The sequence below is a fragment of the Phoenix dactylifera genome, chromosome 2, assembly GCF_051530095.1.
Source record: "Phoenix dactylifera cultivar Ajwa chromosome 2, Ajwa_hap1_PhDact_Kaust_v1.1, whole genome shotgun sequence".
Taxonomy (NCBI): domain Eukaryota; kingdom Viridiplantae; phylum Streptophyta; class Magnoliopsida; order Arecales; family Arecaceae; genus Phoenix; species Phoenix dactylifera.
Genome location: NC_143191.1, coordinates 39,597,449 through 39,620,871, shown reverse-complemented (window position 1 = coordinate 39,620,871; position 23,423 = coordinate 39,597,449). Strand labels below are relative to the sequence as shown.

Below are 23,423 nucleotides of genomic sequence, written 5' to 3'. Positions count from 1 at the left end.
TAAAACATCTCTCTGAATAAATTTATTATGTGTACCATAAACAGTGCCAAAGAATAGTATGGTTTGTAAGTTGAATTGATAGAAAAAATATACCATATAGATATTACATGTTATTTTTTATTTATATTTATAAAATATTAGTTGATGAGAGCCTGCTCCATATTACAGGTTGACTAATCCAACTCTAATAAAAGAAAGGTGACAACATAATTGTTGAGCAATTAATTATGAATCTTCATGCAAAAAAGGTCTTTTGCATAAATTCCCCATCTTTTCTGATGCAAGGAAAAGAATTCATGCTTCTTTTTTGAATGTGAAAAATGAGCCTGAACAAGAAATTTAATAAACATGTATAGTAAGATTTCATACTGACCTGAAGACAATGAACCAACAAACGTCTCAAGAAATCTCACAATAATCATAAAAAAGTTTTGTCCTGATGAAGCATGACTTCTTACTGATGACATTGTCCTGGAGTATAATATTTCAGTCAAACAGTGAACAATAGATAAGGAACAGTAGTAAGAGCAGGTTTCAAGCACTTTAAGCAAACCTGTACAAGGAGATCGCCATCTACAATGCCAAGAATGAAAAGATATGTCAAGCAACAAGCAATAGCAGTTGACAAATATAACCATGAGTTACTGGAATTACTGGTTTTCAGACAATGGAAATACACATACTGCATCATTTAGAACAGACTCTCCAAACACCAAGGCATAGAGGTTCATATCAGTGCCAAGTTCCTGCAATGATTTAAATAAGTGACTTAATGTTTCCTGAAAATATAAGAGTATAGCTTTATGTAGACAATCTGCGCACATGAGGGCCATCAACATGGAGTTTGCAGACGCCACATATACGATCTCCATGTGAGGCCTCAAAGAATTGCCATCAGGTCAAGTTCATATCATTTTTCATACATCATATAACCCTCTGTCCATACAACTACATAGATCTAACAGTCCCAAAAAGATCATATAATAAACAAGGAAAACTATATTCCCAGAAAAAGGGAAACCTAATTCTTCAAGAGAAAGTGATACATGGGTTATATTAGGCACCAATTATGAAGTTTCCAGGAGTTGATATTATAAAAACTCAGGAGACAAGAAGAAGAAACAGAAACAGTGGTGATCATCACATTGCACACACAATCAAACAACTGTCAAGCCCAAAATTTTAATTGTCCACATATCATGACAAGCATGACTACAAGACATAGAACTAATTAAGTTGCCTCAAAACGACCTTAGATGTGGTGTTCTTGGGAGGTCTGCATCGCAAAATGATCCACAGGATCATTTTTTCCTGGAATTACTTTTATGCAGCATGCACCAAGTATGGAAGCACGCACATAAATATGGCTGCCAATTTTTTATTAAATAATGTTATGAAAATGCATCATTTGAATCCTTAAAAGAAACTTCCTAGAGAGGAAAAGGAGAGAGAGGGGGGGGGGGGGGGGGGGGGGGGGGGGGGAAGAATCTAAAAAGGATCGCTCCAATTCATAAAACTCATATCCACTCCCTGCTCGTTTTGAGATAGGTGAAGGTGGAAGATATGGTATAGTCTCAAATTATTTAGACATTTGATTCTCATAATTATATATACTTGGATATCTCCTAAATTCACAGAAATGCCCCCATTAATTTGCACAATATGTTACGCCTTTCTGGACCATCCATATTTTTTAAACAGATTTGATATGGTTTTTAGTATATATATGCAATAACCCCAAAAAAAAAATTATATATAAAAAGGGATAGAATAGTCCTTTAAAATTGATATAAGGGGTAAAATTGGAAGGAATCAAAAGTTAATGGCATAACAGTAGATATGTTGAAGTGTTAGGGGCAAAATGGAAATTTAATAATATTAAACAAAGGGTGAATAGTGTTTGATGTGACTTAATTAGGGGGTTTGGTGCTGTGTCCGTGGAATGAAACAGAGAAGGAGACGGGGAGTCTCAGGCGGTGGAATCAAACAGAGAGAGAAGAAGAGAAGGAAAAGAAAGAAAGAAAAGAAGAAGAAGAAGGGAAGGGGATTCGAGGTGGAAGAGAGCCCCGGTTGCGCTGCCAGCTGAAGGAAAAAGCGTAGGTCTCCTTCCCCTCTACGCAAAGACCTCGACTTTCCGAAAAGAAAAAGGTAAATACCCGTCCCTACCTAGTATTCTAAAGAAATTAGGCTATACAAAGGGTGGATTTGGTCTAGAGAGGTTAGATAGAAGTGGTTAAAGGAGAGGAAATCGGATTTCGACAAGTTTTTCCGAGGCTACGGAAAAACTGTGTCGAAGTCCCAACTTCGGTGAATTATTTCGGAGGTCAATCGGCCTCCGATGGTGATACATGTTACCATTCTGGAAATCCCTATGAGTGTAGAATGTTAGGTAAAAATTTCATAAAGTTTAGAATTTGAAAAGTGGATCAAAACCGGGATGAAATAACCCGCTGTCAGTTCGGGTTACTGTTCATCCGAGAGGAAGAAGGTGAGAAAAATGATGGAAGTCGCCTCAAAACGCGCCGGAGTCGACGCGGGGTCAACTGGAGTCGACTCGAGGCAGATTGGGGTCAACTCATGCCTCAGAGGGGTCGACTCACGAGGTTGGGGGTCGACTCTCTCTCTGAGAGTCCAAAAAATGAAGTTTTGCGGCTCTGTGGTCGGGGTCGACTCATGAGGTTGGGGTCGACTCTCTCTGAGAGTCCAAAAAATGAAGTTTTGCGGCTCTGTGGTCGGGGTCGACTCATGAGGTGCTGCTTCAGTGAAATTTTTAGTGAAGGAGGATTTTGACTCTTTCTCGCACCTTGACCCTATAGCAATGGCCTAAGATGTGTGTGTGATGCTTTTGCATCATAATACATATAAGGGGAAGATTAATTGATAGGAAAAAGGGAAAAAGGAAGATTTAGTGAGGGGGGAGTTGAGTCAATTAAAGTTTTCTATGTTTATGGTTGATACATAGATTATGAGTCCTTGATACAAGACTGAATGTATAATTAATGCATGTCACAGTTGGGCAAGAAGCTAGGGAACAAGAGGAGGAAGTCCCCCACTGCCTACTGTAGATTTTGAAGGTGTATAAAGACTGTGCCAGATTGACAGATGATTGAGAGTCATGTACTTTGCACCATGAGCATTCTTAATTCATTTTCATGAATGTCGCCAAGTGTGAATTGATTCCACTTGTGCATATTAATTGATATTGTAGTAGATTCCTCTATAATCTTTTTTCTCCATGTTTAATTATTTTGTACATGCATTTGAGGGAACATTGAGAGGAATTACAAGGGGTAGATGAGTAGTTAAATTGGTTCCAAATTGTGAAATGACTTCTTTTGTAAATTGATTTCATTTCCTCTATTTCAAAGACTTGTAGAGCCTTTTCAGTGATATATTGAGTTGCATTGCACTCCCATGATTCCTCACTCCCAACCCTGATGTTAGTTATGATTGGGTCATGGCCAAGTGAGTGGTAGTCTTGATTATACTCCTTTTTAGTACAGTATTGGAAGGTGCATTATGGCATTTATGCATGGCCTGGTAGTATCTACAGAACACCTATAGTCGATGGGGTTAGACATCGGCCTGTGTGCACATATTAGCCTTCTAGGTGGGCGGAACCCAATCCCTTCCTAGGGGGGACACGGTCCTAGGCGTAGGATCAGCAGGTCCTACGACTTATATTCTGCTTGCCGCCAGGCATAGTAAGACCCCGCGAGGTGCAGTATGGCTTTCCGCGGATGTAGAATTCCCGCAAGGTGCCATTTAGTATTCAGATGTGAGATGAGTCTCACGGTTTTCTATGAATTTCTGTTCTAGATACTGGCCAGCATATACATTATCAGTATGGTGTCTTATCCTGCATATGCATGTGACAGTAGGGAGTTGTTGTGGTTCGCCTGGGGCGTAAGACCCACCTCCCGACAGCTGTCTAGTGATGACTTTGCATATTGACACCCCGATTTGCATATTTCAGTGTTATAATCTATTGAGCATATTCATAATGTATCATTCATATTTATTTGACTATTCTATATATGCTCCCGATGAGTTGATTATGATTGTGGTGATACTGTAATGATTTACTCCATATTTCTTAGTTGAGTTGTATGCACCCTATTATTGATGACTACTCATATGCTCTTGAGATTTCACCTCGAGCCATGATTATATCTTGTCTCATGTGCATAGTACTCACTACTCCACTCACTGAGTATTCATATACTCACTCCCCAGTTTGATATTTTTGTTGCAGGACAGATGTCGTTTAGAGAGAAGCAAGGTTAGAGATTGCCTGCTAGCTGTGCCGCTCCATAGTATAATGTAGATAGAGGTTTATACCTTTTGGTGTATTATAAACCTTTTGTTGTATATAGTGTATAGTTACAGTCATAGATCCTGTTGTGGATATGGGTTGACCATGGATGGATTGGAAAGCAGATATATATATATATATATATGCAGATCAGTTGCGTGCCTGTGATGATGTATTGCTATATATTGTCCAGGTTTATTATGTGACAGATTATGTGATTGCTGCTCTGACAGGTAGTGTTGTATGTATTGAGATAATCCTGACAGGTCAATATAGGAAAGGTGATCATTTTGTGCATGTATCATGCCAAAATTTTTAGAATTTATTAATGATTGATAGGTAGTAGGGTTCTATATGGTGGCTGGTGGCCTTGTGCCTACCCGCATCCTAGGACTGTCGCGGCCGCCCGCCGGGAACGGGGCGGGGGTCATGACAATATAAGAGCTGCACAGCTTAAATTAAAGAAAAGACTTTGTGTGAGAAGGAGAGAGGGAGGGAAAAGGTAGGGGGAGAGAGAGACCCCCTATTCATCCCATGCTTTATTCTTTTAACACAATATCAACATGAGTGTTTGTTTAAAAATATGCATTATCATCCAATTGTAGCGTTCCGGGCAACATAGTATGTGGCATACACCTTTTTCACCTTTTTTTTGTTGAGATTATCATACCCACCTATAGCATGCCAATTTTATCTTCTCATTCCATCAATAATATTGAAAACAAGTAGAGTATGTTAGAAATGATAATGATAAGATAGATGTGTGGTAAAACTGGAAAGGATAAAATAAGAAATAAATATATTAGAGAAGCTATAGGAGTTGAACAAATTAAGGATGAAGTGAGAGAAAAATGATTGAGATGATATGGACATGTACAACAAAGATCTAAGGAGACTTCAGTAAAGAGAGGTATTTTAGTTTGTGCTAAAGGTTGCAAGGAAAGGAGAAGAACTAAGGTAACATGGATGAAGATTGTAACGGAGGATATGGAAAAAACTTTAAATAACATCAGCGGTGGCCCTAAATAGGAACACTTGAAAAATGAGGATCCACAAAACTAACCCCAAATTTAGGAAAAGGCTAGATGGTTGTAGTTATTGTTCATCAATAATATTCAGATAAGGAAGCACTAATTTCAACATCCATTTACAAAATAGTCAGCATATAACCATTTTTGAACAGCATATGCCTCTTATTTTATGAATATTGCATGGTATGATGTTTTGGTTGGACATGTACAATATAGGCCGAGAGATGCACCATGAGTGATTTGATATATATGAAAGGAAAGAGGGGCAGAAATAGAAGAAAATCATATGGGATGAAGTAGTTGGGAAAGAGTTGATATCGCTACATCTTTCAGAAAGTGTGGCCCTAAATAGAGTAGAATGGAGGAAAAGGATTCATGTACCCGAGTGATTAAAGCTTAGTTGAGTTGCACGGTGTGATGCTTTGTCCATTCCCATGCATTTAGCAATATCAAGAATTTGTTGAATTATTCCCATTGGTTATTATGGCCTATTTCCTAGAATCACCAAGGGGTCAAAAATGTCCAGGTGAGATAATTCTAGCATAAGAACAAGATTGTAAAAATAATTTTCCCGATAATATATTTTAGATTTTCTTATAAATGGGTGGCAAAGATGTCATTCTAGACAAAGACATAGTCATAAAAAGAGTTTTTTTTGGAAAAGTTAAAAATTGATATGGACCTTGGAGTGCAATGTCCATTAACAAATTCTAAAGATTGCCCATGATTTCAAATACGATAAGAAAGGCTTAGGGTTAAAATCTAACAGTCTAGATATCATCAGACATGAACTGAAAATTCAGTATCGCATTGATCCCAGTTGGTATGTGATGACCTAGAATGACTAACAGAGGCTAAAGAAATTTGATAGTGGCATAAATTAACAAATTTGTTCCGAATTTCTAAAGAGGACTAATAGCATCCAATGATAGTACAAATTACTAATGAATATATTATTTAAAACATGATCTATTGTGCCGGTACCGGGCACCGGACCGGTTGCTCGGCAGCACGGGTCGGTACGGGCCCGCATCGTGTCGTGTCGGTATGTCGGGCTTGTACCAACACAGTAGAGAAGGTGGAAGAGAGGAAAAGAGAAAGAAAGGGGAGAGAGGGAGGGAGGCCGGCGGAGGATGGCAAAGGCCAGCGCCAGGCAGGACGTAAAGGCCATGGCCGGGTCTCCTGTTTCGAACCACGGACGTTCGACGGCCCTCCACCGGCCTCCCTCCCTCCCCTGCTCGCTCTATCTTTTTCCTTTTTTCCTTCTTCTCCCCCTCCAGCAATGGATTTCGTTTCCGTTGCCGAAACCATCCCGGTCCGCCGCCGGTATGACTTAGTACAATTGGAACCGCCCGGTTCGAGACGGTTCTGCCGACCTTAATTGAAAATATTAAGATAAATAGGTGGAAAACATCTACACACCTGAAATATGGATAACACAGTGACAGGATCTGTCGCTGATATAAGAGCACCAAACATAAGGCATTCCACCAATGGCAGTCTATACATGAGAAATGTTAGTCCACCAAGGTATCTGCAAAGGAATAACAGGATGAATAAACAACTGACAAGAAGTGTCAAAGAAAAAACCTATTTGCCAATAAACAGGAACCAAGACTGAAGAATGCTTACACTAAAATCCCCGTAACAATTGATGCAATAAACGTCCCTAAAATTGCAAACGTGACTATGGCTCCAAAATTTGAAAAGAATGGTTTCTGCCAAGGTCAGTTCAGTGGACGCATCAGATATACATCTTTAATGCAAGAATAACATGCGGAAGATGATACAACTCTAAAACACTTACTGGTGCTAAGCTGAACCCTGATTGAGTATGCTGAAGTTAAGGGAAACATCATACAACTCATGGCATCATACTGTTTTATCTGATGATCTTCAAACTTAATAAAAAAACAAGAAAAGAACTAATAACTTCGGACATAGCAAAGATTGGATATAATATAATCGGAGGTAATAAGAAGAGGAAGAAAAATTCTTCATGGAAATTGAACCACGTCCTGGAAAAGGAAGAAAGCAATTAGTACAAGAAAACAAAAAATATGTTCTAGTTCAAAGAAACATAAAAATTCACAAACCTGATGCTGGTTTCTGTATTTGAAATGTTAGCAAGTACACCAACAATTAAACCTGCAAAGGAGAGCGGGGGATGAGTTCTAGAAAAATATGAGTTCTAGACTGCTTCTAAACAATTCCACTCATCTCAGTATCAAATCCACAAACTCCAAGGCACCGGGCATGCTATATTGTATTCCAGCACCTGGTGGCATGCTAGCCTGGCACTGAAATGCTCCCGACTATGTTATGCCATCCAGCACCAGTATTTGCTGCTCTCTTATCAATCTAAGTTAGGAATCCAATCCTCAAACCCTTATACTTCCTTTGCTTCTCTTTCTCATACTTCTATTTCAGTTCTGAGACTTATTTCAGATCCGAACTGAATGTTTATTATATCTAATTTTAACCATGAAGTGCACCAAAACAGGTAAAACAAAAAATTATTTTTCCTAACATAAGAAATTACTTGCCCCCTAGACATAGTATGAAGTTTCACAACATGGTATAGGAATAAGAGGACTTGAAAGAGGGCCAGGATGGAAGACAGACACAATAATTGCATATAAGGTTCAAAAAAAAAAAAAAAAACTCAAGAAGTTGGCTAATGATGAAGCCTAAAATCTATAACTTAGAACTGGAAATTCAGATACAAAATCCTTCAACTGAATCTCCCACCGCAGGTTTGTAAAAAGCAAATACCAGTTTGGAAAATAGATGGCAAAGTGTTGGACATGGACATATAGGTCAAGAACTGTGTATTTGCATATAATTAAGACTATAAAGCCCTGATCTAAAAAAAATTCTGCTTGGCATTATAAATCCTCAAACACCGCCTGTAGAGCTACATCAGGCTTTTCCAAAGCCACTCGAACAAATTTCAGATTTGTAAGCTTAGTATTTCTTCAGTCCCTGGTAAGCATTTGATGTCAATATGAGCATCTCTTCTTACCAAAGCCTCCTAAGATATTCACATCACTACATGTCAATACTAACTTAAATGGCTCTCCATCAATTGTCCTCCATTGGTGCAATTTATATGCCACCTTTAGTGCAATCATTCCTCATCATTTTTTAATCAGTTTTACCCTGCAATCATCTCAACATTCTCAGCCATGCACAACCATTTTTTTTGCATAGGCCCTCTAAGATCTCTAAGAAAAAAAAGAGTGATATCTTGAGATTTCCTCAATCAGAAGGTCAGCATTCAAATATTCTTCTTGCCATAAAGTATGTGAACAAAGAACAGTATGCAAAATTGAGAAACAACATAGTTGGTTAAGCAAGGGTCACGATGCATATTGTAGTTGCTGGCAATATAAGACTGAAAAAATGGAATGAGACAAAAAAAAATCAAAGGGTGTGAATGTTTTGTCACAAACCATTAATAAACATCATTCACCAAGTTTTGTCATTTACATATTAGGTAGAAGATGAGCAGGGTAGCAAGGACTAGAGATGCCATGTAAAATCACATTGTTGGTCTTAGCCCTATTGGTAGTTGGTGTCTTGGAGAGAGAGGACACATTGTACTGGGACATCATCCTACCAATTCCGCTTTCTCTTCTAGGACTTAGAAATAACTTCCTAGACTATTTGGATGCTATTGTTTCACAACCATGCGCCCCATAATAAAAAACAACCTTTGAAACAGTGCCAGCTTAACTAACACTTTCTACATTAATAGAAAACTAGTAAGGTCCAACTTGAATACTACTTTGTCATCCACCAAGTCCCTAATCATATTGCTTACTATCACATCCTGTCAGATTATATGCATGCCCTTATCTCCAAGACCCAAGTACCTTAGAGAATATTGTCCTACTTAACAATCCAATATAGAAACTCCAGTCCATAATCTACGAAAGTTATCATACCATACAAACTCTTTCTCCCCTTAAACGCAGCAAGCTTCATGTCAATTCCTTCACATGTGCCGCTTTCCTCACTCACAATTGAAATAAAGCTTGTGGATAATGGATAAATCTAACATTAGCATCTCCCCATCCTCCCACCAATGTAGCTTCGTCATATTAAGTATATTATATGCCTTCAAACTACAATGGGCACCCCTCTTAGTCCCCACCCATTCAGACTACTACTGCTAGAAACTTCATGTGGAGATTTGAAGATACCCTTTCCACAGTCCCCGCCCTTTTTAGCTCTCAATTGCAAAGAAGTTGTATCCTTCTTCGCAACCAGCATAAAATCAAAACATGGCAGAGCCTCCCAAATCATGATTCTAGTAAGCAATCTAGAACTTACCAAAGAAGGTGACAGGTGGCAAGATAATCACCATCTTATGCATCCCCGGTTTAAGCATTATCAAGCAGAACTCCTACTTAGTCTAGGTCATCTAATGAAGCTTTAAATTGGAACTAAAACCTTCCCGAATAAAATAGTAAAAAAAGGTTCCAGATAATGCAAGAACCTTGTTAGATTTGACTGAATATTAAGCTTATAGCAAACTGCATTCCCACCCAAGGATCAAACAAATTAGTGATCCAAAAGCCTCAAAAAGGCTCAATCTCAAGGTTCAATTTTCAAAATCCCTGGCATGAAAATCAATAACTCTATGAGGACTACATCTTCTCATTTGTACTTTTTTTTGTGGGGTTAGTTCCATGCCCATAAACCCAATTATGATAGTCCAATACATTCTTCAATCCCCAATAATTACACATCTCCACAAAAGCAAGATTTTTTTTCTTTTTTTTTAATAATAGATCCATGAAGATTTGAGAAATTCCTGTCCGCATATGAATCTATCAAATATGGAGCGCTAATGTCATTTTAAGAGACTATAAGTGCCTCAGCTTCACACATCTCTAGGGCAATACAGTACAAACAAGCATGAGAACAGTGTCCATATACCAATACTTAAAACATCTCCTTAAATCCTCCTCCCACATCCATCTTTATTTGTCTTCGAAAACAATACTTTTTTATGGTATAAATCTTCCCGGGACCATCATTCTTTTCTACTTATTTCCCAACAAAAGCCCTAACCCATCTCATAATTCAACAAAACCACCTTCTATCTAACCAGATCAGTCCTGTTCATTCATGTTTTTTTGTTAACATGATGTATATATAACATGAAAAGGCAGGATGATACATTTGAGACAGATTAGGGCAGGGGGCAATACAATAGCTGACTGATTAACAAGGAAAGGATGAAGAAGGACATAAATGTTCATCATCTAGGACTCGCAAATTGTAACCTCCTTCCCATTTCACATAGGAAAACTCGGTGCTTATTCATCCAAAACTTCTGTTTTCATCCTCTCCTTAACTTCATTATGTTAAGTGAAAAATGGGAGCAATATTAAATCATCAGCCTGCCATTATCTAACCTAAATTCCATTTTGAGGCATAAACCAGGCATAAAACCTGGAAAAGATTAATCTCAAATAACTCATACATGAAGAACAAGAAGAATAATCACCGTACAGGCACATATTCTTAACTTTCATACCATCAACTCAAAGGATGTAGCGAATGTTGCACACACAAGAAATTAAGAAAAAAAAAGAAAAAAAGATCCAGAATCTTGAAAATTTGAGCAGTTAATCTTCAAAATACGAATAAAGAACAACGGACTGGTCAACATAAAAACTGGAACCGACCAAATTTCCATCAAGAATCAGATAGATTTCAAACAAGAACCAACTTCAAAGATCCAGCATCAAATCCCGCAAATTAAAGATCATAAAGAAAGCAAAGAAACGAAAAGCAAGTCCACAAGGCGAGGTGGGAGGACGGGATTACCGATTAGGAGAGAGCCACTGGCCTCGGGGAGGTAGTAAAACTTCTTGCGGCGGAGGACATGGCCGAGGACGAAGGAAAGCACCAGCATCGAGATCTGGAGCAGGATCCCCACCCCCGCCGCCTGCTGCTCTTTCCCCGGCGGCGGGCTTCCCGCCGGCGGAGCCGTCACGTTCAGCTCCATCATCGCCGGCGATCCCCCGCTCCGCTCACTCCACCCTCTCCTCTCCTCTCCTCTCCTCTCCTCGAAGGCTTTCTTTTTATTGAATCCTTCTGGACTCTTAAATTCTTCTCCGCTCGCCTACCTACGCTTCTCCGAGGGGATTAAAATAGGGCCGTCCGGCGCGTTCTCGGGGCGATTATATCTTCCACGCAAGTTCATAAAATATTATATGCGGGGGAACGCATCCCATCCGCCGACATCGGTATCGTGTCCGGCGCCGCGCGCGACGTCTTATATTGACGGACAGGATGAGTTTTCGCGGAAAACGCGAGCGGCGGATATTTTTGCGCATAATATTTCATGTGCGCGGCTTTGTTTGGACGCGTATATAGTTCGCGGACTATTCGTTCATTGGCTTTCCACTTTGGCTCCAGAATTTCGGCGAGCTTACGGCTGCGAAGTTGGGTCGGGTGGATCCAGATCGGATCCGAACCGGTTTAAGCCTGGCTCGGACCCATCATTTGGTCTCACGAGTCCGAGGTCAGGATTGTTGACCCAATTCCAAAAATAAGTCCAATCTAAATGGCGTGCAAGACTGGTTCTAAAAAACAAATGGTAGAATACGTTTCAACTTTTGCAAGCACAATCAAGATCCATGCTAGAGTCTAGCTTAGTGTGATACATAAGGTGAAAACATGTAACAGTATAAGTCTACTGCTCGTGTGCCGAACCGAGTAGGCTAAGATCACAACTATGGGTTCTAGCTTGATATTTGATAAATTGCTAATTACGATGTCCAAGCATATTGAATATTTGGATTTTGCATAAAATCCACTTATCAAATTTCCAAGAGAAGGCTGATTTCTTTTTTGCAAGATAAAATATTTGTTTAAGAGTCTATGAATAATTTTATCCATGGATCTACGTAGGAGATGAAAAAATATTAGATATTTGATATATGTGCACCGATCGTTAAAAAAATGTGTACGCACACTATGCATTGCATAAATGTTTCTCACCCATATTGCAATATGGCTCGAGGGATCAGAAAACCTCTATATGTATAATATTCTTTCTAAAAAATAACTAATTTTTATGCAAAAATTGCTATTAAATATTTTAATTTTTTTTCTAGATAGGCAATATTGCAGTGAGTATATGTAACAATTTTAAAAAAACTAGTCGGAAGATTTTTTTTGGATTTCTTAGTCTTATATAAGTACTCAAAATCTCTCCAATAAATAATCATGGAATTAAAAATACGTCCGCATAGATTCTCATATACTTTTTTGTTTAAACCCCGTCCTCGTCGAGCTAAGGATCCAAATCTATTCAAATCTTATCACAAGCACCACGATCAATCTATGCTTAGCCTCAAAAAACCTATGTTATAATGTCTTCTAGTTCACATAAGTCATAGGCTGAATTCATTCTAATACCACTTGTAACAACTATAACATCATCCAAAAAGACTATTTGGAGGATTTTTTTTGAATTCTTTAATCATGTATAGATATTCAAGATCTCTCTAACAAATAATCGATGTGGATTAGACACATACTTATACGGACCCTCATGTTCCACCTACTCCTGCCCCTTAGGATAAATAGAGCTGATTTACATAATTGGAACCGCTGACCTTATTGCAACTTTCAGTGCTAAAGAATTTTCCAAGGAGGACCATCGAGCCTGCCCAAAATGGTCAGGTCGTACACTAGACTTTGTCCACGGGGCTAAGAGCTCCGAAAGCATTTTTTTTGAAAAAAAAAAAAAAAACTCAATTGAAAAAGGCAACATATGTCCGAATACCGAATCCATAGGCGTCGAGTCGTCGACCAACTAGTGAGGAATCCGATACTATAGTCAACCAAGATGGTGCTATATCACTCCATCCATGCAATGATGCAATGCGTGACATCTGCACTACAAAAAATGTGGACCACAATATTCGTATGACATCAAAAGACACGTCGCACAATTAAATAAAAATGTAAATGTAGTTGGACAGCTGAACACCATCGCCAAGAGCTAACCCACAAGTATTGAAACACTGTACAAATGCAGCAATCTAATAGTTAAAAAATTATGTCCTACACCGGATGCACCATGCCAATTACTTAGTCTCCTTCATATGGGCTCTATCATCATGCGCTCATTTTAGTGATTGGCACATAGGAAGAAGACGAGTTGATTAGCATGATACATTGACCATATTAGTAAACATGGTGCAAGGTATAATTTGCCCTAATAGTTGGTGGTAGGTGGGACTCAAACGAAGGTGGTTAACCTATTAGATTGTAGTTGATGATGTAATCCTATTCTCTTATGAGATCTGTTGCATCATTCTTTTTATTCTTTTACAATCTTCCTTTCCTTTAACTTAAAAAAAAGGGAAGAAGAAGAACATTAGCATACAAACTTATTAAGGGCTCGTTTGGTTCGTGGGAAAAGAAGGGGAGAAAGTATGGTCAACGAAAAAATACTGAAATGCCTCTTGTTTGGTTGGAGTTTTCAAAGGAGAGAAATGGAAAAATTGTATTTCCATGGAAATATAATTCCCACATTTTATGGAAAAGTCTTTCCCATAAGAAACATGAAAAAGTTACTTTCCCATGAGGCGGGAATCACTCTATTTTTACTTTTTCCCAAAAAAGCCTTTCAGTATTAAAGAGAAATTAAAGACCTAATTTTTATTAAGGGTATAATAGGAATTACACATAACTTTGTAAAGAAAGTGGATGGTCAACCAAATATTAGCACTCTGAAAATCTACCACTTTTCCATATTTAACCAAACATGCCAAAAGTACATTCCCAAGCATTCTCTTCTTAGGAATCTTCTTTACAGAAATCATATTCCTAGGAGGAAAAATACTTTCCGCGAACCAAACGAGCCCTAAGAGTTACATGGCATAGGTAAAAGGGAACTAAGCTTTGTCTCGGCCCAGAGACCTAGCTTCTGAAGCTTCATCCATCATAAAATCATGCCCAAATTTTTATACACAAAGCTTAGATCCAGAACTGAAATTTGATCTTCTAAATAGCAAACTACGTGCAGTTCTTTCAGGGTATTAGAGCTACCTGATTGGCTAAAAAAGCATTTCAAAAAGCATAAAGCTCACATAATATTGCAAGCTTAAGACAGTTGACAATGTCTCACACATAGATGATAGTGCATCAATCAGGGTACAGTATCATGCCTCTTGCAAGAGGGTCAAATAAAAGAAGAGATGATATAACTCACACTCTCATTTCAAGGTCAGGGGTTACGGCCTTCCTCTTTAATTTATTATCGGTTTCTGAATTTGTTCCAGATTTCATTTCTACATCCTCGCCTGAGTTTACTCTCTCCAGTTGACCAGTGCTATCACCCTGCACTGCCAGCTTTGGATCACTTTCACCATCACCATCTGGAGCATTTAAACCCAAGCTCAAATTTAAATCTGTTCCCTTGCTGTCTTCTGCAAGTGCTTCATCCTTCTTTGTAGCCTGAAAGACATTAAAAAAAAAAAAAAATCCATACATGGTTAAAAAGGGCATGTTGGAAAAAGGGCAGCAAGTACCCAGACATGATTATATCAGCTTAAGTAAAAAGAATATGAGCTTTTGCAAAAGGTTTGTCTTATCGCATGATTTTTAAGGTGAAGAAATCTGATGAGATTGGCATGAAAGTGCTGGCCTAGAAAAGATGGAACAGAGAGAAAGAGGCCATATTAAAGGTTTTTCGCATGAATATTTGGCATTCTTCTAAAAGCTAAGATAAACTGATAATAAAACTTGACACATGGGTGTGGTTACAATACAACACTCTTCGTACAGGTCCACAAGAAGAAAATTACTCGAGATTAGAAGCATTTGACATTTACATGCGCACCCGTACCAAAAACTTGTACCGTAGTCCATGTCATGTAAATTGCATAATCTGTTGCTTCATCAATTTTGAACAGGTAACTGACTTATAGGCTGCATAATATTGTGCTATAGATCATCCCACACAAGTATCAGGAAACTACTCGATCAAACAAGGTAAACATGCACAGCCGCAGTTTCATACCTGAGTTCCATGTACAAAGTTGACAGCATAGGCCAATGGACTGCAAGGTCTATTGCTTCATCACTTTTGAACAGTTAACTTAAAAAGACCTGGTACCTCTGTGCTACAAATTGATTCCACATCGTGTTCACTGTCAAACAAGATAATTCATTGGTTTCATGTTGAATTTCCTATGATTTACTGTAAACATTCTTCTTGACCATCTGAATGTAAACAACCAAAAACACAGTCCTGATGGACCTGACACTCAAATGAGATGCTGCAGGCCATAGCTGGTGGGAACAATAGCCAGAGTACAGGTTTATGTTATTTTAAACAATGGTATCTACACCATCCTATTAAAGGGAAAAAAAAAAGATGAAGGCTAAAAGTGGGAAGCAGGAACTTATATTTAAAAAACAAAAAGATGACAATGATTATTTGTGAAAAAAACAGGACAATATTTTCATGTGGAAAACATCAGACAAGTAAATTGATCAGCTTCCATAATGAGATATTGTATATATGAAATATAGGAAATATCTAAATGCCACCTGAGCTTCTTCCATTGAGACATCATTCATATCAGGTTTCCCATCAGACAGATCAGCCTGGACAGGCTGTGCGGATGGATCAGCATCACTTGGTTTGTTCTCCTCCTCAGAGTTCACAGCAGCCTCTTGCTTTTGCTCTTCAATTACAGAAATCTGCATTATTCATATGATCAAATAAAATATCAACAGAAAAGGCTAGAAAGGCTCTAATAACTTGGTCTTCTTCAAGCTGTATTTTACCAACTAGCTTATGATAGAGAATACTGAGAAAAATGTGACTAGTAGTCTAACATACACACATAATCACTACAAGAAAAAGGAGATTTCCCGACGCTTTTTTCCCGACGCTAGGGAGAAGCGTCGGGAAATTTTGGTTCAGCGCCAAACTTTGCCGACACTTCTAAAAAGTGTTGGCAAAGCTTCGGAATTAACGACGCTTAAAAGCGTCGTCTAAAGATTTGACCTACAACGATGCTTATAAGCGTCGTCGGAGGCCAAATTCATTTAAATATCAGCCCCCTCTCGATTGATGCCCTAATTCTTGTAAACTTCTCCTCTCCTCTCCTCCTCCCTCCAGCGCCGACATCAATCCACCGCCTCCTAATATCTTCTCTACTCCTCTCCTCCCTCCAGCGCCGAATACTTGAAGATCCCAAGCCCTCCAAGAACAGTACAAATCCTGCTTCTCCTTCTCTCAGCAATCTTTTGATCATTACATCATTTTTTTCCCCTTTTGCTTTCCCCTTTTCTTCTTTTTTTCCTCAGGTAATGGCGAAATATTTCAAGATATACTCTGGAAAGGAAAGGACAAAGGCTGAGTCCCGCGAATCAGGTTTTGAATCATCGAGGTCTGTCATCTTTCTCTGCCCCTCTTTTCTTTTTTTTTAATTAACCGTCTTATAAGAGTAGTAGCTCTGGCTTCTGCATTTTGTTCACAGGAAGGATTCAAGAAAGGTCTCGATGGCCGCCTCTCGAAATTTTTTTTTTCTTTTCTTTCTTTAATAAAGTTTTATGTGCATGGTTATTGTCCCTTTGCCTTAATTATCACATGTTTTCTTGAAGGAAATCGGTGCCTGGGAGTGATGCATGTGAAAAGCCTGCTGTGCAAACTGGTCTGAATGGTGGCAAGGTGATTTCGTTACTTGATCTACGAAATTTTGGTTCTATCCTTTCTTGGAGTTCTTGATTTCCTTCTTAGTTTTGTTTACTGATGCCTAGGTGTTTGTATGTCCCTGTCTTTGGAAAAAAAATTCGAAGAGTTGATGTTGCTGGGGCTGATATCGTTGATGCTAGGTGGATCTCGAATGTAAGAAGGAATGGGGATGCTGAAGAAAATAATTTTTTTAAAAAAATTAAAGACTATAGCCGACGCTTATAAGCGTCGGCTTTGATGCTTTTAGCGCTAGAAAGCGTCGCTAAAAACTAATCTTTTACGACGCTTTCCGAAAGTGTCGGAAAAAACTTTTTCCACTCAGGTATCGCCGACGCTTCTACGACGCTTTGTTTAGCGTCGGCCGAACTTTAACCGACGCTTATAAGCGTCGGTAAAGGTCATAAAAAATGCCGGAAAAGATGTATTTTTCTGTAGTGAATGATACCATATATAGTTCTTTGCCATAACTGGTGGACTGAAAAGAAGCAAACGAAGAGTTAAGCAACACTCCAATTGAAAGCCCAAGCTACACACTCCACTTCCTATGTCTGGAAGGATCAGCAACCTAGTTAGCTGCTCAGTAATGTGTGAAAAGGATAATATGCTCCCACGTAGAAAAGACATGATCTGTTCTTCTATTTCTATGATGACCTATAAGGGACCATGGTACAATGGAATCTCATCCTCTAAATATGCATCTTATATTCACCAGCATAATGCAGTGTCACCTTCATTTCACCATGCAGAGTTACTTTTCTTAAGATACTTAAGCCAAGTTCTGCTTAAACTTATTTCAATATGCCATCTTCATTTTTTTTTTTTTTCTGTGCGTCAATATACCAATATGATTTACACCAAATCAGTAAGTAAGTAGTGTTACCAGTAATATGCTACACAGAATTATAAGAACAACTTTAAAATCCAAGAGACTTGAAATAATAAAGAAACAGAACTCATACTCTAAAGAACCAATACTTCCTAACTCACCATCAAATATCAAGCCATACAAATAACCTAAAGGAAACTTCCTATATATGTTTTCTCCAAAACTATGACTCTATCAACCCTAAAATTGTATGAGGAGCCGAGAAAGTGAAAAGGAAAAACAACATTTTAGCAACAAATATTTTGTTTGTTCAATACATCTAGATTAGATTAGCAAGCTTATAAATCAGTGGAAACTCTAAAAGTCATTGAAACAACCTTAAAATCTACTGAACCATGACTCCAAAGACCTCGTTCCTGAATACTAGAACTTTTTAAACATAAAATCCAATCCAACTCAGCTATAATTCCTCTCTATAACTACATCCATATCCACTCACACTAAAGGCTATAAGAAAGTTGTCATGATAAACCCTCAAAATCACAACCATATCAAATTTAAATTTTCAAAAATTTCCTCAAATTTCATCATAAAATGAACCAAAAATTAAAAAATTGTTTGAAAGCCAACCAGACCAGATTGGTGTTCATATTTTGAGCATACAATCACTGAAATCTCTGTCGTTGTACCAATATCTCATAGCCATCCAAATTCAAAGGTGATCTAGGCCACCTCAAGCTAGTGTTGGAGTAGCATGGACAAATAAACATCCATGAAAGTGGGCCTTAGGACCACTAACTATATGCAAGTCATGGGACCTCAAAATAAACAAGCATAGCTTCAAGCATGCAAGCAACGAGCATGAGCCCCAGACTCACCTGTGAAGCAGCAATTAAGTTGACATCAAGTTGATGTGAGCCTGACTTGACTCTATCTATAATCCCTAAGAAAACCTATACTGTGTCCGTGTTACTCCTGCTGCTGTACTCTGGTCTTCCACAACCTGATGATGGGCCAAGCCTAAGGATGCCATATATAAACCTCAATTCAGTTTACAATGCACCTAGGTACCCCTTATAGTGCACAATAAGGTGATCGGCAACAAGGCACAATAACGTGAACAAGGCAGTACATAAACTGCAAAGAGTTCCTCCAAGCAAGTAACCACCCAATAAATTTTTTGGAATTGTAAGAACTAAAGAAAGTGACAATGCTGATATCTTTTATCAGCTTTTTTTATCCTTTTCAATGCTCAAAATAATTCAACTTTACAGATCCCTGGTTCCTTTTCTTTAGCCCTTGATTTAGTTTTCCCTCTTCTCAATTCTTTTTACCAATAATTATTCTTATTTCTGATACTACTTCATGATATTTTAGTCAAACCGCTTTAGCTTTTGGTCCTCGCGATATAAGGAAATGTTATGTTTCCCTAGCAAGCATCACTAGCACGGCATGATGGTCAAGCTTACATCTTCCTAACACCCAACATGCCCCACCATATCCTATACCAATCTCCATTTCCTACTTTCCCAGATCCTAAGAACTTGTAATGGCTAATGTACATTCTAGCAGCAGCAATGACAGTTCCGCTATCTCACCACCTCATCCTAAGTAAACCCTAATCATCAAAATTTTGGCAGAGGCGGAAAACTCCACGACCTTCCCCAATCCATCAACCCCAGAATATCAATGCCTTCCCATGGATCTACTTCCATAGTACAGTTAAGAAAAAGACTCGTCGAACACTTCTGAGAAATGGCAAATCAACTAACTAAAAAAATTAAAACTTTAAAACGAACCATAACATAAGCGACACAAATCATCCAACTATGCTTTCCGTATCACTAATTCTCAATTTTTTCCATAAATAAAGGCTTTTTTTATCAGTGTGGAAGTTTTTTTACAAGAAGAACAACTAAATGGCGGAATCAGCCAGAGAGGAGGTAAATCCTAACGCCCAAAAGACCAACAGAAGAAATACCCACCCATTTCGGATCCCAAGAGCCTCTAATCCAAGATCGAAGGATTGCAGGTCAGCAGATGAAGGGAATCGGCTTACCGGGACGTATCGGAACTTCCTCCGGGGCGGCTCCTCGGGTTGGACGGCGGGGGCAGCGGCGGAGGCGTCCTTCCCGGGGGCCGCGGGGGCGGCAGCGCCCCCATTGCCCCGGGAGGAGATGGGGGTCCACTTGTAGAGGAGGAGGTGGGAGTGGTTGTTGTTGGTGGCGGTGCCGCCGTTGGCGGCGGCGTTGGAGGAGGCGTTGGAATTAGGGTTGGAGAGGGGGACCCACATCTTCTTCCACTTCCGGACTGGTCCACTGAAGACCGTCGCCGGCCCATACCGGGTCGACGACCGGCCCAGCCGGGCCCCCACTCCTTCCATCAAGCGGTAACAAGAGAAGAGGGGAAGACGGTTTTGGCTTTTGAGCTCCCAATAGGAGGGCGCGGAGAATGAAGACGATGACCGCTCCGTTGTCATTTTCTTTTCTTTTTTTTTAGTGGTTTTTGCATGAATAACCTTCTTCAATTCAAATTTCGGTGGATACCCGCTTCAAATTTATATTCCTTTTTTACACTCATTAAATATTATTTTTATACAAATATTATATTCCTTTTTTACACTCATTAAATATTATTCTAACTCTATTAATAAAAAACATATTTATTTTAATTAAAAATAAAATAAAATTTTGAAGTTATTTTTTGTACTCCATCGCGATAGCCATAAATATTTCTTTTTGCACAGAATATTTTAGTTATTTTAATTTGAAACCATGATTTTATATGACATTGATACATATACAAAAAAAATAAAATAGTAAAATAAATATTTTATAAGAATATATATATATATATATATATATGTAAATATCAATTTATAGAGATATTGATGTAATGTCCGGGCCCACAACCTACTAGGCCCAATAAGGAATAGGCCCAGTTAAGGTTTGGGCCCAAATTTTACTGTGGCAGTATAATTACGTGATTGGAAAAAAAAAAAAAAAAAAAACGAGGGGATAAGACCGACAGGGAAGGGTGACCCGCACCCCCTGCTGGCAGCCGATGCCGGCGCGCCGGAGACAAGGGGGGCGGCGGCCAGTCCCGAGGTATGGAGGAAAGGAGAGGATGGGACCTCTCAGAGGGGGGTTTCATCCTCTAAATAATCATTTAAGCCTCTGCCGGCAACCCCAAGTGAGAGATCCCCTAGAGCACTGAACGAGAGAGAGAGGGTTTGCCAAACCTACTTCCGTCGCCGGAGAAGATGCTCGTGGCTTCTTCCAAAAGCTAGGTAAGCCCTCTACCTTCTCTCCTCCTGATTTATTTAGGATAACAAAGAAAGAATGAAAGCAAAGAAGATGAAGGGGGAGGGGGTTACCGTGCGCGGCCAGGGACGTCGCCAACAGCGTGAACGCTGCCGGCCTCGGCTCGGCCGCAGGTACAGGCCGCGGACCGGCTGCGAGCACGGACGAGCCCATTGGCCGCTGGAATCAGCCGCGGGCGCCGCCGGCCGTGGCGTGACCCCAAGCTCGGCCTCTCCCGAGCCCCCTCATCTTCTTCCTTGTGATGGGAAGGGGAGGAGATTAGAGTAGAAAAAGGGTTCGGGAGAGCCTTCGGGAGAGAGAAGAAAGGGAGGAGAAGAGAGAAGAAGAAAGAATGAGAGGGTTGAGAAGGAAGGTTGAAGAAGAAAAAAAAAAAAAAAAAAAAGAAAGAAGAGAGGAAGAGGGGACTCATCCTCGTCGTCGTGTGCGGCGGCCGCCGGCTTCGGCCGCGAGCACCGTCGCCGCAGGCGCGCGATGCAGGCTCGGCCGGGGACGCCGCCGGTCGTGGCCCGGTCCCCTTCCGCTCGCCGCCCCCCTTCCACTCAACGTCCTCCCTTCGTCGGAGAAGAGAAGAGGAGACCGTCGCCCTCTCTTCGCCGGAGAGTAGAGGAGAAGAGGAAGGGGAGATCGGGATGAAAGAAGAAGGGAGGAGAGGAAGCTTCGGGAAGGAGAAGAAAAGAAAAAGGAGAAGAGAAGAAAAGGAAAGAAAAAGGAAAAGAAAAAGAAAAAGAAAAAGAAAGAAAAAGAGAAACAAAAAAGAAAAGAAAAGAAAAGAAAAGAAAAAGAAAAGAAAAGAAAGAAAATGAGAAGAGAAAAGAAAAGAGTGGGTTAACGGGCCGGAATCGGGTTCGGATCCGAAACACGGTAAGCCCAATAATAAGAAATTGGTTTAGCCAATTGAACCTGAACCCGAGCCCAATAAGATTGGGCTAAGTCTGGACGAGCCCAAACTGCAAATTGGGTCCGAATCCAATTAAGCTGAGTTGGTCTCAGCATACCTAATTGATTGTAAATCAAGCCCAATTCAAGCCAATGTAATTAATTTGGGGGCCAAATTGATCCCGGATTGACCCTGACTCAGGCCCAAACGGGTCACAGTGACCCTAAACCCGAAATTAAACCCAATTAAGCTGGGAATTAAGCTTAGTGGCCAATTGGAAGGCCAATTAAGACTTATGAGCCCAGCCAAGACCCCAATACAGAGGAATTAGGCTTGGGCTAAATTTCAGGTAGAAAAGGAAATAACATATTGTTATTATGACATGATTTTGGTGATTAAGGATCTATCACCTGGACTTGAGCAATTTGGAAAGCGAATTGAGGTAAGTAATCTATCTTAATCTTATCGTAGATCCTGTATTATGTTTTATAAGATGAACCAGTGCTTTTCATACAACTTGAATTGTATACATGATTGGTGAGAAAAGTAAGTAATCTGCCCTAATCTTTATGGATCATACATGAAATTTAACATGTTATGCATGTACTGTAGGCTAAGAACGATATGTGTATCTGACATGCTCTAGTTACACAAGATATGATGATATATGCTTTATATTCCGTTATGCCTACAAAATACTGGGATTACGTTACATGCTAAGATATGAGTTATGAAATATGAACATGAGTGGTACATGTCAGTCACATAATTCATAGTTGTGCACATATTATGTTTTCATAGCTCTTGTGATACATGCAAAATGAATGGAGTTCCATGTTATGATTTTTCTTAGCATGAGTGTAAAGAATGATAATGATTTGCCCTAGCTGCATATTGCTTGTAAGGGGGTACCTAAGAACTACTAATGCTACGGGCCGAATGCAACTGAGCCGGCCTTGCCAGTGGCCGATAATGACTGAGCCAGCCCCGCCAGTGGCCGACTAATAACTGAGCAGGCCCCGCCAGTGACCATTAATGAATTCGCCGTAGCATCTATGAGGTACTACCTATACTGAACCGGATATGGACAGTTCCAATAAGATTTCATTCTTGAAAAAAAAAATCCATTTTTTGATTTATTTCATCTATTCCATGATCGGAACTGAGCATTATTTATGAACTCTTAAGAGCTACTGACCTAATGTAACTGAGCCGGCCTTGCCAGTGGCCGAGAATGACTGAGCCAGCCCCGCCAGTGGCCGCCTAATAACTGAGCCGGTCCCGCCAGTGGCCAAGAAAGACTTCGCA

At 39.6% G+C, this 23,423-nt stretch overlaps 2 protein-coding genes across 4 annotated transcripts in view; both read right to left on the bottom strand.

Annotated features, from left to right (window-relative positions):
- LOC103713551 (sodium/hydrogen exchanger 6-like) overlaps positions 1-11,614 on the bottom strand; it is a 29,328-nt gene extending 17,714 nt beyond the window's left edge. For 2 of the 3 annotated variants that reach the window (XM_089928984.1, XM_088716362.2), the window contains exons 1-9: positions 11,191-11,614; positions 7,443-7,494; positions 7,305-7,364; positions 7,154-7,178; positions 6,979-7,064; positions 6,769-6,880; positions 684-746; positions 554-573; positions 374-471 (exon numbers count right to left, since the gene is read on the bottom strand). In XM_089928984.1, the coding sequence (XP_089785110.1) occupies positions 374-471; positions 554-573; positions 684-746; positions 6,769-6,880; positions 6,979-7,064; positions 7,154-7,178; positions 7,305-7,364; positions 7,443-7,494; positions 11,191-11,374 (700 nt within the window). In that variant the 5' untranslated portion in view covers positions 11,375-11,614. Of the gene's footprint in view, positions 1-373; positions 472-553; positions 574-654; positions 747-6,768; positions 6,881-6,978; positions 7,065-7,153; positions 7,179-7,279; positions 7,365-7,442; positions 7,495-11,190 lie in introns of all 3 variants that reach the window. The other variant, XM_088716361.2, reaches the window with a different exon arrangement.
- A 2,835-nt stretch (positions 11,615-14,449) lies between these two features.
- On the bottom strand, positions 14,450-20,396 carry LOC103713552 (uncharacterized). The gene is made up of 3 exons (XM_008800520.6): positions 19,975-20,396; positions 15,937-16,089; positions 14,450-14,838 (listed from the first exon to the last, which is right to left on the bottom strand). Exons 1-3 carry the CDS (start codon positions 20,392-20,394, stop codon positions 14,590-14,592), a joined length of 822 nt encoding a protein of 273 aa, XP_008798742.4. The 5' UTR covers positions 20,395-20,396; the 3' UTR covers positions 14,450-14,589.
- Positions 20,397-23,423: the final 3,027 nt, after the last annotated feature.

Bases quoted from the DNA above. Each gene is read 5' to 3' on its own strand.
- LOC103713552 (XM_008800520.6), bottom strand. From the start codon at position 20,394: ATGACAACGGAGCGGTCATCGTCTTCATTCTCCGCGCCCTCCTATTGG. The intron at 16,090-19,974 runs GTAAGCCGATTC...TGAATAATGCAG, and splicing joins GGAAGTTCCGATACGTCCCG to ATTTCTGTAATTGAAGAGCA. The intron at 14,839-15,936 runs GTGGCATTTAGA...AATGTCTTTCAG, and splicing joins TCTCAATGGAAGAAGCTCAG to GCTACAAAGAAGGATGAAGC.